The sequence below is a fragment of the Eubalaena glacialis genome, chromosome 12 (genome assembly GCF_028564815.1).
Source record: "Eubalaena glacialis isolate mEubGla1 chromosome 12, mEubGla1.1.hap2.+ XY, whole genome shotgun sequence".
In the NCBI taxonomy this organism is placed as follows: Eukaryota; Metazoa; Chordata; class Mammalia; order Artiodactyla; family Balaenidae; genus Eubalaena; species Eubalaena glacialis.
In genome coordinates, this window is record NC_083727.1 from 94593820 (window position 1) to 94609387 (window position 15568).

The window sequence follows — 15568 nt, forward strand, 5'->3', positions numbered from 1 at the left end:
TGACATCTTTGTCTGGTTTTGGTATCAGGGTGATGGTGGCCTCGTAGAATGAGTTGGGGAGTGTTCCTCCCTCTGCAATATTTTGGAAGAGTTTGAGAAGGATAGGTGTTAGCTCTTCTCTAAATGTTTGATAGAATTCACCTGTGAAGCCATCTGGTCCTGGGGTTTTGTTTGTTGGAAGATTTTTAATCACAGTTTCAATTTCAGTGCTTGTGATTGGTCTGTTCATATTTTCTATTTCTTCCTGGTTCAGTTTTGGCAGGTTGTGCATTTCTAAGAATTTGTCCATTTCTTCCAGGTTGTCCGTTTTATTGGCATAGAGTTGCTTGTAGTAATCTCTCATGATCCTTTGTATTTCTGCAGTGTCAGTGGTTACTTCTCCTTTTTCATTTCTAATTCTATTGATTTGAGTCTTCTCCCTTTTTCTCTTGATGAGTCTGGCTAATGGTTTATCAATTTTGTTTATCTTCTCAAAGAACCAGCTTTTAGTTTCATTGATCTTCGCTATTGTCTCCTTCATTTCTTTTTCATTTATTTCTGATCTGATCTTTATGATTTCTTTCCTTCTGCTAGCTTTGGGTTTTTTTGTTCTTCTTTCTCTAATTGCTTCAGGTGCAAGGTTAGGTTGTTTATTCGAGATGTTTACTGTTTCTTGAGGTAGGCTTGTATTGCTATAAACTTCCCTCTTAGCACTGCTTTTGCTGCGTCCCATAGGTTTTGGGTCATCGTGTCTCCATTGTCATTTGTTTCTAGGTATTTTTTGATTTCCCCTTTGATTTCTTCAGTGATCACTTCGTTATTAAGTAGTGTATTGTGTAGCCTCCATGTGTTTGTATTTTTTACAGACCTTTTCCTGCAATTGATATCTAGTCTCATAGCGTTGTGGTCGGAAAAGATACTTGATACGATTTCAATTTTCTTAAATTTACCAAGGCTTGATTTGTGACCCAAGATATGATCTATCCTGGAGAATGTTCCATGAGCACTTGAGAAAAATGTGTATTCTGTTGTTTTTGGGTGGAATGTCCTATAAATATCAATTAAGTCCATCTTGTTTAATGTATCATTTAAAGCTTGTGTTTCCTTATTTATTTTCATTTTGGATGATCTGTTCATTGGTGAAAGTGGGGTGTTAAAGTCCCCTACTATGATTGTGTTACTGTCGATTTCCCCTTTTATGGCTGTTAGTATTTGCCTTATGTATTGAGGTGCTCCTATGTTGGGTGCATAAATATTTACAATTGTTATACCTTCCTCTTGGATCGATCCCTTGATCATTATATAGTGTCCTTCTTTGTCTCTTGTAATAGTCTTTATTTTAGAGTCTATTTTGTCTGATATGAGAATTGCTACTCCAGCTTTCTTTTGATTTCCATTTGCATGGAATATCTTTTTCCATCCCCTCACTTTCAGTCTGTATGTGTCTCTAGGTCTGAAGTGGGTCTCTTGTAGACAGCATATATATGGGTCTTGTTTTTGTATCCATTCAGCCAGTCTGTGTCTTTTGGTGGGAGCATTTAATCCAGTTACATTTAAGGTAATTATCGATATGTATGTTCCTATTCCCATTTTCTTAAATGTTCTGGGTTTGTTATTGTAGGTGTTTTCCTTCTCTTGTGTTTCTTGCCTAGAGAAGTTCCTTTAGCATTTGTTGTAAAGCTGGTTTGGTGGTGCTGAACTCTCTCAGCTTTTGCTTGTCTGTAAAGGTTTTAATTTCTCCATCAAATCTGAATGAGATCCTTGCTGGGTAGAGTAACCTTGGTTGTAGGTTTTTCTCCTTCATCACTTTAAGTATATCCTGCCACTCCCTTCTGGCCTGCAGAGTTTCTGCTGAAAGATCAGCTGTTAACCTGATGGGGATTCCCTTGTGTGTTATTTGTTGTTTTTCCCTTGCTGCTTTTAATATGTTTTCTTTATATTTAATTTTTGAGAGTTTGATTAATATGTGTCTTGGCGTGTTTCTCCTTGGATTTATCCTGTATGGGACTCTCTGTGCTTCCAGGACTTGATTAACTATTTCCTTTCCCATATTAGGGAAGTTTTCAACTATAATCTCTTCAAATATTTTCTCAGTCCCTTTCTTTTTCTCTTCTTCTTCTGGGACCCCTATAATTCGAATGTTGGTGTGTTTAATGTTGTCCCAGAGGTCTCTGAGACTGTCCTCAGTTCTTTTCATTCTTTTTTCTTTATCCTGCTCTGCAGTAGTTATTTCCACCATTTTATCTTCCAGGTCACTTATCCGTTCTTCTGCCTCAGTTATTCTGCTATTGATCCCATCTAGAGTATTTTTAATTTCATTTATTGTGTTTTTCATCGTTGCTTGGTTCCTCTTTAGTTCTTCTACGTCCTTGTTAAATGTTTCTTGCATTTTGTCTATTCTATTTCCAAGATTTTGGATCATCCTTACTATCATTATTCTGAATTCTTTTTCAGGTAGACTACCTATTTCCTCTTCATTTGTTAGGTCTGGTGTGTTTTGACCCTGCTCTTTCATCTGCTGTGTGTTTTTCTGTCGTCTCATTTTGCTTATCTTACTGTGTTTGGGGTCTCCTTTTCACAGGCTGCAGGTTCGTAGTTCCCGTTGTTTTTGGTATCTGTCCCCAGTGGCTAAGGTTGGTTCAGTGGGTTGTGTAGGCTTCCTGGTGGAGGGGACTAGTGCCTGTGTTCTGGTGGATGAGGCTGAATCTTGTCTTTCTGGTGGGCGCGTTCACGTCTGGTGTTGTGTTTTGGGGTGTCTGTGGCCTTATTATGATTTTAGGCAGCCTCTCTGCTAATGGATGGGACTGTGTTCCTGTCTTGCTAGTTGTTTGGCATAGGGTGTCCAGCACTGTAGCTTGCTGGTCGTTGAGTGAAGCTGGGTCTTGATGTTGAGATGGAGATCTCTGAGAGATTTTTGCCGTTTGGTATTACGTGGAGCTGGGAGGTCTCTTGTGGACCAGTGTCCTGAAGTTGGCTCTCCCACCTCAGAGGCACAGCCCTGATGCCTGGCTGGAGCACCAAGAGCCTTTCATCCACACGGCTCAGAGTAAAAGGGAGAAAAAACAGAAAGAAAGAAAGAAAGAGGATAAAATATAGTGAAGTAAAATAAAGCTATTATAAAACAAAGCTATACAGACAAAATCTCACCCAGAAGCATATATATATACACTCAAAAAAAAAAAAAGGAAAAGGGGAAAAATTAATATATCCTGCTCCAAAGTCCACCTCCTGAATTTGGGATGATTCGTTGTCTATTCAGGTATTCAACAGATGCAGGCACATCAAGTTGTTTGTGAAGTTTTAATCCGCTGCTTCTGAGGCTGCTGGGAGAGATTTCCCTTTCTCTTCTTTGTTCGCACAGCTCCTGTGGTTCAGCTTTGGATTTGGAGCCGCCTCTGCTTGTAGGTCGCCTGAGGGCGTCTGTTCTCCACCCAGACAGAACGGGGTTAAAGGAGCAGCTGCTTCGGGGGCTCTGGCTCACTCAGGCGGTGGGAGCGAGGGGTATGGATGCGGGGCGAGCCTGCGGCGTCAGAGGCGTCGTGACGTTGCACAAGCTCGAGGCGCGCCATGCGCTCTCCCAGGGAAGTTGTCCCTGGATCACAGGAGCCTGGCCGTGGCGGGCTGCACCGGCTCCCGGGAGGGGCGGTGTGGAGAGTGACCTGGGCTCGCACGCAGGCTTCTTGGTGGCGGCAGCAGCAGCCTTAGCGTCTCATGCCCGTCTCTGGGGTCCGCGCTGATAGCCGCGGCTCGCGCCCGTCTCTGGAGCTCGTTTAGGCGGCGCTCTGAATCCCCTCTCCTTGCACACCAGGAAACAAAGAGGCAAGAAAAAGTCTCTTGCCTCTTCGGCAGCTGCAGACTTTTTCTCGGGCACCCTCCCGGCTAGCTGTGGTGCGCTAGCCCCTTCAGGCTGTGTTCACGCCGCCAACCCCAGTCCTCTCCCTGCGATCCGACCGAAGCCCGAGCCTCAGCTCCCAGCACCGCCCGCCCCGGCGGCTGAGCAGACAAGCCTCTCGGGCTGGTGAGTGCTGGGGCACCGCTCCTCTGTGCGGGAGTCTCTCCGCTGTGCCCTCCGCACCCCTGTGGCTGCGCTCTCCTCCGTGGCTCCGAAGCTTCCCCCCTCTGCCACCCGCAGTCTCCGCCCGCAAAGGGGCTTCCTAGTGCGTGGAAACCTTTCCTCCTTCACGGCTCCCTCCCACTGGTGCAGGTCCCGTCCCTATTCTTTTGTCTCTGTTATTTCTTTTTTCTTTTGCCCTACCCAAGTACGTGGGGATTTTCTTGCCTTTTGGGAGGTCTGACGTTTTCTGCCAGCGTTCAGTGGGTGTTCTGTAGGAGCAGTTCCACGTGTAGATGTATTTCTCATGTATCTGTGGGAAGGAAGGTGATCTCTGCGTCTTACTCTTCCGCCATCTTCTTCTCCCAGTTTCATGTTTTTTAATCAGTTTGTGTCAGTCCAAGCGAGACGCAGGCTCCAATGCAGTCCCCTCACTCAACCATCAGAACCACTTTTAAAGCAGTGATTCTCAGGCTTTCCTGGGTATAGCAGGGAAGTGGGCTTCCACCTTTCTACTCTCTAGAGATTGTGAGTGTATGTGTGTCTGTGTGTGTCTCTTGAAAATGAGGTGGGAAGTACCATTTGTATATGAACATCCAAAAGGCCTGTTCTCTCTTCCCGCTAATAAATGAATCATATGGAATCTAAACAAAGCTGTAAAATTTCAAGTTTTAGAGTTAGAACAAACTGCTCAAAGTCAGATCTTTATCTTATCAACCAAATCCCTCTCACTTAAAGGCTTCCAAAAATATCAATAATTTACTGACAACTAATTTGCAAAGCAAATCCATGTGTAAAGAAAATAATTCAGCGTTTCAAAAGTTGTTTTCTTTGAGACAGAAATGTTATTCCTATTTTTAAATAAGGATAATTAATAAAAACAAGCAAATCATTCCTATTTTACAATAGGTCTTATATTATGCTTTGAAAATATATTAAAGTGCTTTAAAAAATCCAAACATCAGTCATGTCATGGAGAAAAGTTTCCCAGAGATTCTGGCAGTGAAAGAGTATCAAATATCTTGTCACTAGTCAGGCCTAATTCACAAAACCCACGTGCCTTTCTTGAATTTTAGATATATCTATTTGGATCCAAATTCTGGGGGGAACAATGCAAAATACTCAGTGGGTTTACTGGATACTTGATCATCTACATAAAGTTCTTACAGCAAAATCCAGGAAGACGTATCTATGTTACCCTCACCTTGAAGTTAGCTTGAAGGGTGATGGGCAGAGATCCCATGTGGGAGACTTAAACTCCTGGGGACCATAAGAACCAAACATCTGCCAGCTGGCTGCGTTAGCAGTCACACCCTCACTTAGAATCCACGGACCTGGACTTTTCTTTGAGCTTCCCAAGATGGGAAGCCAGGGAAAGGAAGAATTCATCAGCGAAGACCTCAGTGGTCATTCACGCTACTGCCTCGTTCTACGCGAGGGAACTAAGTCCCAGAGAAGCACAAGGTTTTGCCCAACGTTCCTCAAGATTTCTGCTCACACTCAACACTTCTGAGCAGCGAAAAACTTGATTTTCAAGACACGTTAGGGTCGGCCTTATAGTTTCAGACTTGATTGAGGCGACACCTCTTTTGAGAATCCTTGTCACCTTCCAAATACAGCTGACCTGCCTGTCTGTCTGCCTTCAGGAAGATTCTTTGGTTGAGATGCCAGCTCAGCTCCGTGGCTGCAAGAACCGGGGACCGAGGAATAAGGCTTGGGTTGAAAGAAGGACAGAGAGGTCAGGACGCAGGGAGGGGGCAGGGGTCAGGGAAGGGTCAGAGATCTAGACCATCCTTGAGTCAGAGACCATGACACACAATCCCGCAAAGTTGGCACTCAGGAAATGCTGTTAAATGTTGAGTTAAAATACCCTAGTTGGTCTTCTCCCACGGAGCGGGGCAGCTGATCGGCCATCCCCAAAGCTTTCCCCAGCAGCTTTTACTTCCAGTGCTCTTCATAACCTCGCTCCCTCAAATTTATAGTATTGTCAGAATAAAGGTGATGAAGCCAGTCAGAACACAGCCTCCATCCCATCACAATTCTGAGCAGTGCTTCTGACTACAGCTGGGAAATAGCACACAAAAAGACTGGCCACGCACAGGCTGACAGACAGACAGAGCTCTGTTTCGGCGCTGAGATGGATGAGATCAATTTTGAAGCTTCTCTGCCTTCATCTTCTAGGTTACAGACATCAGTGATTTTAGCGATTTTTTTTCTCTTTTGCCTCCAAAGACTCATGTTTCAAACTGCATCGTTCCACAGTTATCACAGGCATCATTTTATATAACCCCCAGAGAATGAGTCACTTTATGATAAAGCAGCATTTTAGAATTTGTGGTCTACAGTAGGTTTTATTCAATTTAGTTGGTTGGTCAGAGAGTAAAAACTTTGAAAGACAGTTATACTCAACATTAATACCTGTTTGAAAAACCAGTAATCCAATTTTTATATTTTCACTCTTAAATGTATCAATAAGCATCAAAATGATTAGCCTGCCTATACCATATCACTGTTAAATTTATCAGTACGCATGTGATATATTACAACCAGTCGGACTTGTAGAGCGAGGCATGGACAGGTGCTGACTGTAGAGCCCTGTGAGGCCGGGGCCAGGTCTGTTTCTCACCGCCCAGCTCCCCGCCGCCCAGCCCAGCACCTGGATGAAGGGATGGCTGCGAGGACAGGTGATGAATGGAATGGAATGAGTGTTTCCTAATCACTCCCCAAATCAATTTCCCCTTGAATCACCCAACCAGCCTGCTTTGAAGGTTTAGACAGCTCATCTGCTGAACATAACACAACGTAGGGTTTAACCAAAGCGGTCTTTCAAAGCGTCCTGCCTGCAGTCCAGTTACACACGGGGCGGCCGGCAGGAACAACCCGGCAGGAGCAAACCCCACGATCTACGCGCTCACCTGCCATATCGATGGCAAAAGGCCTGTCTGCTCTCCAGCCGGTGTACCAGCCGACGACCTTCCCGTTTTCCACCAACGGACGTTCATAGCGCCGCCCGCCAACCAGGCCCACTGGCCACACAGAGACCTTGCGCGTTGTTCGCATCTACAAAAGGGGAAAGAGATGTAGTTGAAGCTTCCTTAGGGGAAGGAACCTGAACGAGGAAAGGAATGCGAGCCACAGCAGAAACGGGGGGAGTGGAGATTTCCAAAAGGCGAAGGTTTCCGAGCAGAATCAGAGCCGTCCTGCTGGCAGACTGTTCCCCGGTTCCCTGCCGTGTGGCTGCCTGGTGCCACTGCCCTGTGCTCTCACGGACTCGGCCAGGGGCTCAGGGCTGAGAGATAAAGTGGGTCCACGTCTGAACATCGCTCGTCGGAAGCTGAGCTGTGACCATCAAATACTGTCTATTTGTCTCAGAGCTGGATCTTCAGCTACGCGTGGTCCCTCCGCAAGCGAGGAGGCTGACTGCCCCTTAGGGAACCTTATTACTCAGCACCAGCAGCAATTCCTCTCAGAGGAGCCACAGGGGTTGCCTGTCTCTGATTTTTTTTTTTTTACTGTTACAGACACAGAGAGATCTTGTCTGGGGACATTCATAATGGGATCCAGATACAGAAGAGACATCAGGTGCCCTCCGGACTGACAGAAAGAAAAACGTCCTCTAAATTCACCTGCCTTTCAAAGGCGATCGGGCCAAATTAGAGAGGAAAGGCCCACACGGGTGGCTGGAATCTCTGGTCCTCTCCAGATACATGCTCTTAAAGACAGGCCTCAACCGGCAGTTATCTCCTGGATTTCTTTAAGGGGAACGACATGTTGATACACAACATTGTAAAGCAACTATACTCCAATACAAATTAAAAAACAAAAAAGCAAAAACAAACAAAGACACGTTGCTAACAAAGCTGGCCTCTAGCGGGTAGCACTTTGGGGGAAAACCATCACGGTCACCACCACCTCCTTCTGGGACACGTGCTGGGGCCAAGTCAGCCCATGTGGCGCCTTTCTGCAAACTAGAAAGAGCTGCCCCTTTCTCAGGCGGACACACCCATGCCGGGGCCCCTGGCTTGGCCATCAAAACACAGGCTGGATCTCAGCAGTGCCTACTCTCCCAGCTGGGTGTGCCACACCACTGCACCGGGCGGACCCGTTGTTGGGATCGTTATAATTTCAACACCAATGCTTGACCTTTTATTTGCTATAGAACTGGGTCATGGTCAGTTAACCAATGATTAAAATAAAGATTATCAATCAAAGAATTATTTAATGAAAGGAAGAAAAATTATATTCTTGGGAAAGATTTTCAAGTACAATTCAAATTAAAAGTTATACTACTGTATTAATGAAAATATAACTCGAAGCTCCCATTTAGCAAGTATCCCAACTTTACTTATTTATTAATATCCCACTTCACTCCAAAGAGCAGATTTTAGAGCATGAAGCAATCCAGGTAATGAAGATCCCATTCTATTGGTCTTCCACAAATCTGAAATGACTGTTTTTTATAGTCTATCACTTTTTCAGTAAATTAATCACCATTGCCTTGTGCTAGCCCATACTAACTTACATTTTTTTAAAAAGTGCTACTGAAAAAAAACAAAAGTGCTACTGAGGTATAACTGACTACAGAAAAGAATGAACAGTCCTGAGACTATGATTTTCAGAAAAGCCTGCTTATAAGCTGGCCCTTGGCTGGCACCTGGGAATCTGGCTTTTGAAGCAGTTCCTACGTTGATGAGGTTGTTTTGCCTGCCTGGGCCACTGAACACGTTTTCTTTTCAGGCATCTGAAATACTGGTGGGCAGAGGTGCCTATGTGACCAGCCCTCAGCAAAAACTCTGAACCTGAAATGGGTTTCAGTGGACATAACCACTGTACCTCCATAGTTACAGCTTTGCTGCTGGAGGGAAGGTACGCTCTGTGGTCCCTCATGGGGGGCAGAGGACACAGGAAGTGGCACATGGATTCCTCCAAACCCTTCCTCTCATCTTTCCCTCACTGATGTGCCTACGGATCCTTACTGCATCCCGGTGACACATCTTTTCCACAAGTGCAATACATGCTGGGTGCTAGGGGTCCCAGTAAATCACCAAGCATGTGGGCAGTCTTAGGGACCCCTGAAAGGATAAAATGCATGTTTTTAAGCATAAAATTTGATACACTTTGACCTATGTAAATGGCCATGAACACATGCCCAAAATGAAGATAATAAACATATCCATCACCCCCAAGTTTCCTTGTGCTGTTTTTTAAAGCCATCCCTCTTACCCTCTCCACATCCCCTAACCCCAGGCAACCGATGATCTCCACAGAATTTTATATGAATGGAATCATATGGTGTATACTATTTTTTTTTTTAATCGGGTTTCTTTCACTTAGAATAACGATATGGAGATTCAGCCAGGCTACAATGTGTATCAACAGTTCATTCCTTCCCATTGCTGAGTAGTATTCTATCGTATGGATGTATGGGTGTGCCACAGTTTTGTTTTGTTTTTTTAAATCCATTTACCTGTTGATGGACTTTTGGGTTTTTTCAAGCCTCTGGATATTACAGATGAAGCTGTTATGAACATCGGTGTATGAGTCTATACAGGCTTCATTATTTTTGGATAAATACCTAAGAGTGGAATGCCTAGATCACATGGTACGTGTACATTTAACTTTTTAAGAAACTGCCAAATTATTTTCCAAAGTGGTTGTACCGTTTTACAATCCCGCCAGCAGTGTGTGAGAGTTCCAATCACTCCACATCCTCACCAAGACTTGGTGTGGCTGGTGTTTCATTTTAGCCACTCTAATAGGTATTAGTAGTATGTCACTGTGGCTTTAATTTGCATTTTTCTAATGACTGATTATGTTGAGTATTTTTTCATGTGCTTATAAGCCACATGGCATTGCTTCTTTGGTGAAGTATTTGTTCCAATCTTTTGCCTACTTTTAAAATGGTTTATTTCTTTCCTATTGTGTTTTGAGAGGTATTTATATAGTCTGCATACAAATCCTTTTCTCAGATATGTGACATAAATATTTTCTCCTTGTCTATGGCTCATCTCTTCTTTTCCTTCTTTTCTTAATTGGGGTATAGTTACTTTACAATGTTGTGTTAGTTTCTGCTGTACAACGAAGTGAATCAGCTGTATGTATACCTATATCTCCTCCCTCTTGGGAGATATGGATCATCTTTGGAAGGACAGACACTTTTAATGTTGATGAAGTCCAGTGCATCCATTTGTTCTTCATGAATAATGCTGTTGGTGTCATATCTGAGATACTGTTGCCTAACCCCCAGTTTTCTCCTCCTTTCTAGAAGTTATTATGGATTTAGGTCTTATATTTAATTATGATCTATTTTGAGTTAATTTTGTGTATGTGATGTGAGGGACTGAAATTCTTCTTTTATTTTTTTGCATGTGGATATCCAACTGTTCCAACTGTATCTAATTGTCCCAGAACTACAGAACAGCCTTTGTACCTTTGTCAAAAGTCAGTGGCCACATACGTGTGAGTCTACTTCTGGACGTTCTCCCTGACCCACTGGTCTACTTGGTGATCTAATGCTAATACCACACTGTCTTGATTTACCGTGGTTTTATGACAACCGCTGTAACCAGGTGGTGTGAGTCCTCCATCTCTGTTCTTCTTCATCAGAGTTGTTTTGACTATTTCCATATGAGTTTCAGAGTCAGTCTGTAAATTTTGGCAAATTTTGATCAGGACTGCATCAAATGTATATATCAATTCAGTGAGAACTGACAACGTAGCAATATGGAGTCTTCTAATCCATGAAAATGGTCTCTCTCTCTCCAGTTATTTAGATCTTTCATTTCTCTCAGCCAGGTTTTGGAGATTTAATTTTGAATCAGTATTAACATTTAATGCTTTTGTATCCTAGATCTTTGCCATAGGTGGGAAAAAAGCCAGAAATTTTATTAAAAATTTCACAAAAATACAGCCCTCTCCTCAACTCACTCCACCCCTGTTCCCTCACACACTGCAGAAAATGAAAAATTTCCATTTTTTGGTTTGATATCTCAAATATGCCAAACATACTGAGAAACCAAGTTAAATCTAGTACATGTTTTTCTTACAGTGACAGAATGGCCGTGTATCTAACAAGGTACTGAAAATAGTGCTGTGTCCTTTTTTTGATATTTCCTTAAAATGCCTATGGTTTTTCAGCTCCTAAACTGCGTTTTCCTGGCGCACTAAATTTTCAAATCTGAAAAGCTGGTAAGTGGACCTCGTCTCAGACCTGGGTATCCTCTTGAGAATGCATAGGTTGTGCCTGCATACAGCAGGTGCCAAAACATTCTTGATAAGTGTGTAAGCACCACGTGGTACCTGAGACCTGAGCCACATGTAGCAAGCAATCAGGATGCTGTGCTGTGAAGGGGCACCTCACAGGCAAGAGGAGGACAGACAGGAAAAGAACAGAAGGAAAGGGGAAACAGGAAAAGAGAAATTCCCTTACAGACGAGAACACACGGAACTGTGGGAGCGCTCCTACCGGGACAAGCAAACATGGCCAGACGTGTTTGGTGCCTGGCTTTCCACTTAAGTAGGGCCGTGAAAGACACGTAGGATTTTCCCCACAGACTACAGAATGGCCTAGGGTTCCGGGTAATGAGATGCATCAAAGAAGCAACACTTCACACTTCTGCGCCAGTTTCATGCTAGAGCGTGTAGGTTTTATTTAGCATGCTCCAAATTTCTGAGAGCAGCTCAGAGTGAACATTTGTTCATGTTTCATTTTTTCAGAGGGTCCGGTGCTAAAGGAAATGCAATGACTATTTGAATGCAGGTGACGTGGCAGGATTACGTTTCCAAGTATGCTACATTTTTAAAAGTCTGTCATTTAAATACAGGCAGCCCGTCACATCCGCGGGTTCCACATCCTTTACACTATCTGTGGTTGGTTGAATCTGCAGATGCGGAACCTGCGGATACAGAGGGCCCAGGACGGGACTTGGGCAGGTACTAAAATCCGATGGGACTTGGATTTTGGTACCCACAGCGGGTCTTGGAACCAATTTCCCGTGGATACCTAGGGAGGACTGTAGTTTAAAACTTCAGAAAGATCCAGATGCCCCTGCCGTGTATGCACGGCTCTGAGATTCAGTGTGGAATCCTTCATTCCAGAGTTAGACACACAGCCCCTCGGCACATGACCGCTACACTACACAGACTGTGCCCGGCATTTCAAAGGAAAATAGCACAGCTGTTTACAGAACTTCTGCTCGTCACCCCTGGGATCCATCCTTTGTCCTGTGTCCTTTTCTCTCCATCTATGCTCTTTAAGGATTCCTAAGCAGCCTCCTTCTTTTCTGAGAGGGGGAAACGTAACAATGACTGTTACTATTAAAAGTCAAAGCACTTTCCTGTAACTAAAATATTCTCCATATTTAAAAGCTTTGTTACTTTCTTAGCACAAAACAGCAGTTACGTCACAGACACATCTTCCGGTACCCGGTGTGAGCTCGGGTCTAAAACTGAGGAGTAAAGCACTGGATGTTAAGATGAAGAGGAAGCAATTCACGTATTGATAGGACAATATTATGACCAGTTCCGGCCCCCAAAGGCATCCTCTTCCTATTTATTCAACGCTAGAGTCATACTCTGTCACTTACTCCTCCCGCTGTGACCCCCAGTGAAGTGGATAGGACTCGCAAGTCCAAATCACGGGCAGATCCAATGGCCAAAAGGACCACGAGATGCATGTGGTACATCGCCATGCTCCTCCAGGCTACATGCCTTTCAAACTCCCCCAGGGCAGGTGGTGCCGGTCTGTCTGCATCTTCTCCAGGAAAGCAGGGTGGCAGGGAACTGCTGTGCACTCCTGGGTCTGGTGACTCTTACCAACAACCCGCTCCTGTTTCTTTAGCCAACGTTTTTCCTGCAGCTTTAAGCTGCATGGCTTTGGCCCCTCTCTGGGAGACGGCTAGCGGCCAGCGTTCCACGACTGGAACGCTTCAGAAGATCACACATATGTGATCATCAGAATGCCCTTAGAGTAAAACAGAAAAAGTTAAACAAATGCCTCTTAGCTTCCTTTAAGACCTACCAGTAGGTGAAATCTTGTTTTATTTTTTCCAAAGGGAAATGAACAAAATCCTTGATCTTAGGAAATATAAAATGCCATAGGCAACCTCAAGGAGCAGAATTACAATAAAGAAGTTTACATTTGGTATCCTCCTGTTTAAACTAATAATTTCAGTGGCAAAAAAACACCCCAAAGCCAAAACAAAAAAAGTCACCCTCAATGGGGCAGGATCCAGTGAGCTAAAGACGGAAAGAGCAGTGCAAACATGGTGGAGCACAGAGTGAGGACTTGGAGCCCAGGGTCTTTTCCAATATTATTGTGCATAAACATCCGGTATTTTCCAACACAGAAGCTAGCTACGTTTATATGATCCAACACACCCATACATTTTCTGTGGAACAAGTCTGAAAATTAACATCATGCCTGCTTTCTCTCTTGCATCTGATTCAGCATCCATTTCCCTCAACTAATTGTTACTTGGCTCAGTGCTATTCACTCCAGTGTCCTTCATGTAACTGTACATTGCCCTGGATTTCTTCTGATTTCCATACACAACCATTTCCAGAGCATGAACTTCTGAGGGGCAGAAGCGAATTACTTAAAGGAGCTAAGAATTCTAGAAGCAGAAACGTCCCTAATGTTATATTCTCAACTCTTCTCCTGTGTCATTGGGTAGAAGACCTAGAAGACCACGCCTCACATTTCTTCCATACCTCTTGTATCTTTTCACTAAATACTGATCACATACCTAACGTGTGTCCAGTGCTAGCCCCTGAGCAAGTCAGACAAGGTCCTTGCCTGTGAAGCCAACGTTCCGGAAAAGAAAAAGCAGTAACAAAACCAACTGCAAGATGAGCTACTTAAATTCGATGCTGATAATCAGGGCTGTAAGGGAAGCAGATGGTGCCATGAGGCATGTTGCAGAGGCTTTGACCTGATCTGGGACCTGCTGAGGCTTCCCTGAGGACATCGACCTGAGCTAAGTCTAAAGCATGAGAAGCACTGACCACTGCGGAGAGGAAGAACAAAGACTTTCCAGGAAGAAAGCAACTCAAGTGCTCCAGGCCCTGGACAGGAGCATCCCCCGCATTCCTTAATAAAAAATAGATCCATTTTGGACAGTGGCTGCTGGGAGCCAGGTTTCTCTCCATTGGAGTGAGAACTTACCGATAAGCAAAAGAGAAGGCTAGCGCTATTCATGTGATTACGGATGAGTGTTGGAGACATCAGTATGAACTCATGTTTAGCTTGATATAGAGATGGTTATATACATAGATATGTGTGCATACACATGTTGGTCAGTACACACACCTACTTCCTTGCTCTGTCAGCTGAGGGGGCCTAGAAGCAGTGACACTCCAGCAGCAATGAGCCCACCTGGCCCCAGATCTTGGTTCCTAACACTGTGCTCTAATAAAGGGAACCAGAGCTACTCGGAGAAGCAGCTGACTCCAGGGCTGGGGCAGAAACTATACAAGATGATCCCGGGGTACCTTTAGAGCCAGAAAGTAAGGAAGCACTCAAAAACACACACAAAAAAACACACGTTGATGGGGGCATACAAAAAGGCCCACGGGAGTCTACCAAATGGCCAAAGCTGGAACAATTTGAGCAACAAAATTAGATTACAAACTAAAGTAGAAAATAAACACCAAACACCAATATGATCGAAGTATATAAACAAATGCTTGAATAAATAAGCCAATGGGGAATACACAAACTTCCCGTGCAAGAAGAATTCCAAATAATGAATGTAGGTAACCCTCCTCCCACCCAAGGAGGTGGAGCTAACTCCCCACTCCTTGGTTATGGGCTGCATAGTAATTTCATTCTAGAGACAACAGTATGGAAGAAACTTTACAGTGGAGAAACCTCAAAGTTACCATCCACGATTTTAAGTCATGTTGACAGTATGCACCCTTGATGTGCTGTGCTGAAAATGGCACTTTCCCTCTGTGGTCTTTTCTAACCTGTGTGGTTCTTTCCTTTTCTTTCCTTTCTTTTCCTTTCCTTTCCTTTCCTTTTCTTTCCTTCCTTCCTTCCTTTCGTTCTTTCCTTGTTTTTAAATTAATTTTTATTGGGGTATGGTTGCTTTAGGTTCTTTCTAATAGAAGGAACCAGGGCTCCTTGGAGAAATGGCCGATGCTAGGACAGAGATGGAAAATAAACAATATGAGCCTAAATCATCCTGTAGTGCCAGAAAGTAAGGGGGGGTTTATAAAATAAACAAAGACCTCACACAAACCCACATTGCTGAGGGTCTGTGAAAAGAACACAGCCCACTGAAAGAGCTCCCAGCGGCCAGAGCCGGAACAATGTGAGCTATAAACTAATGCTGATAGTATGTACCCTTGACCTGATATTATGAAAATGGCACTTTTCTTCCCCCAAACGCATAACCACATTCTAATCATGAGAAAAACCTCAGAAAAACTCCAACAGAGTGGCATGCTACAATATACCTGACCAGAACTCTTCCAAATTGCCAAGGTCATCAAAAATAAGGAAAATCGGAGAAACTGCCACAGCCAAAGAAGAAC

At 44.0% G+C, this 15568-nt stretch overlaps 1 protein-coding gene across 1 annotated transcript in view; it reads right to left on the bottom strand.

The window, feature by feature from the left end:
- B3GAT2 (beta-1,3-glucuronyltransferase 2) overlaps window positions 1-15568 on the bottom strand; it is a 91232-nt gene that overhangs the window by 44586 nt on the left and 31078 nt on the right. The window contains exon 2 of the mRNA XM_061206946.1: window positions 6946-7090. Within this exon, the coding sequence (XP_061062929.1) occupies window positions 6946-7090 (145 nt within the window). The remainder of the gene's footprint in view (window positions 1-6945; window positions 7091-15568) is intronic.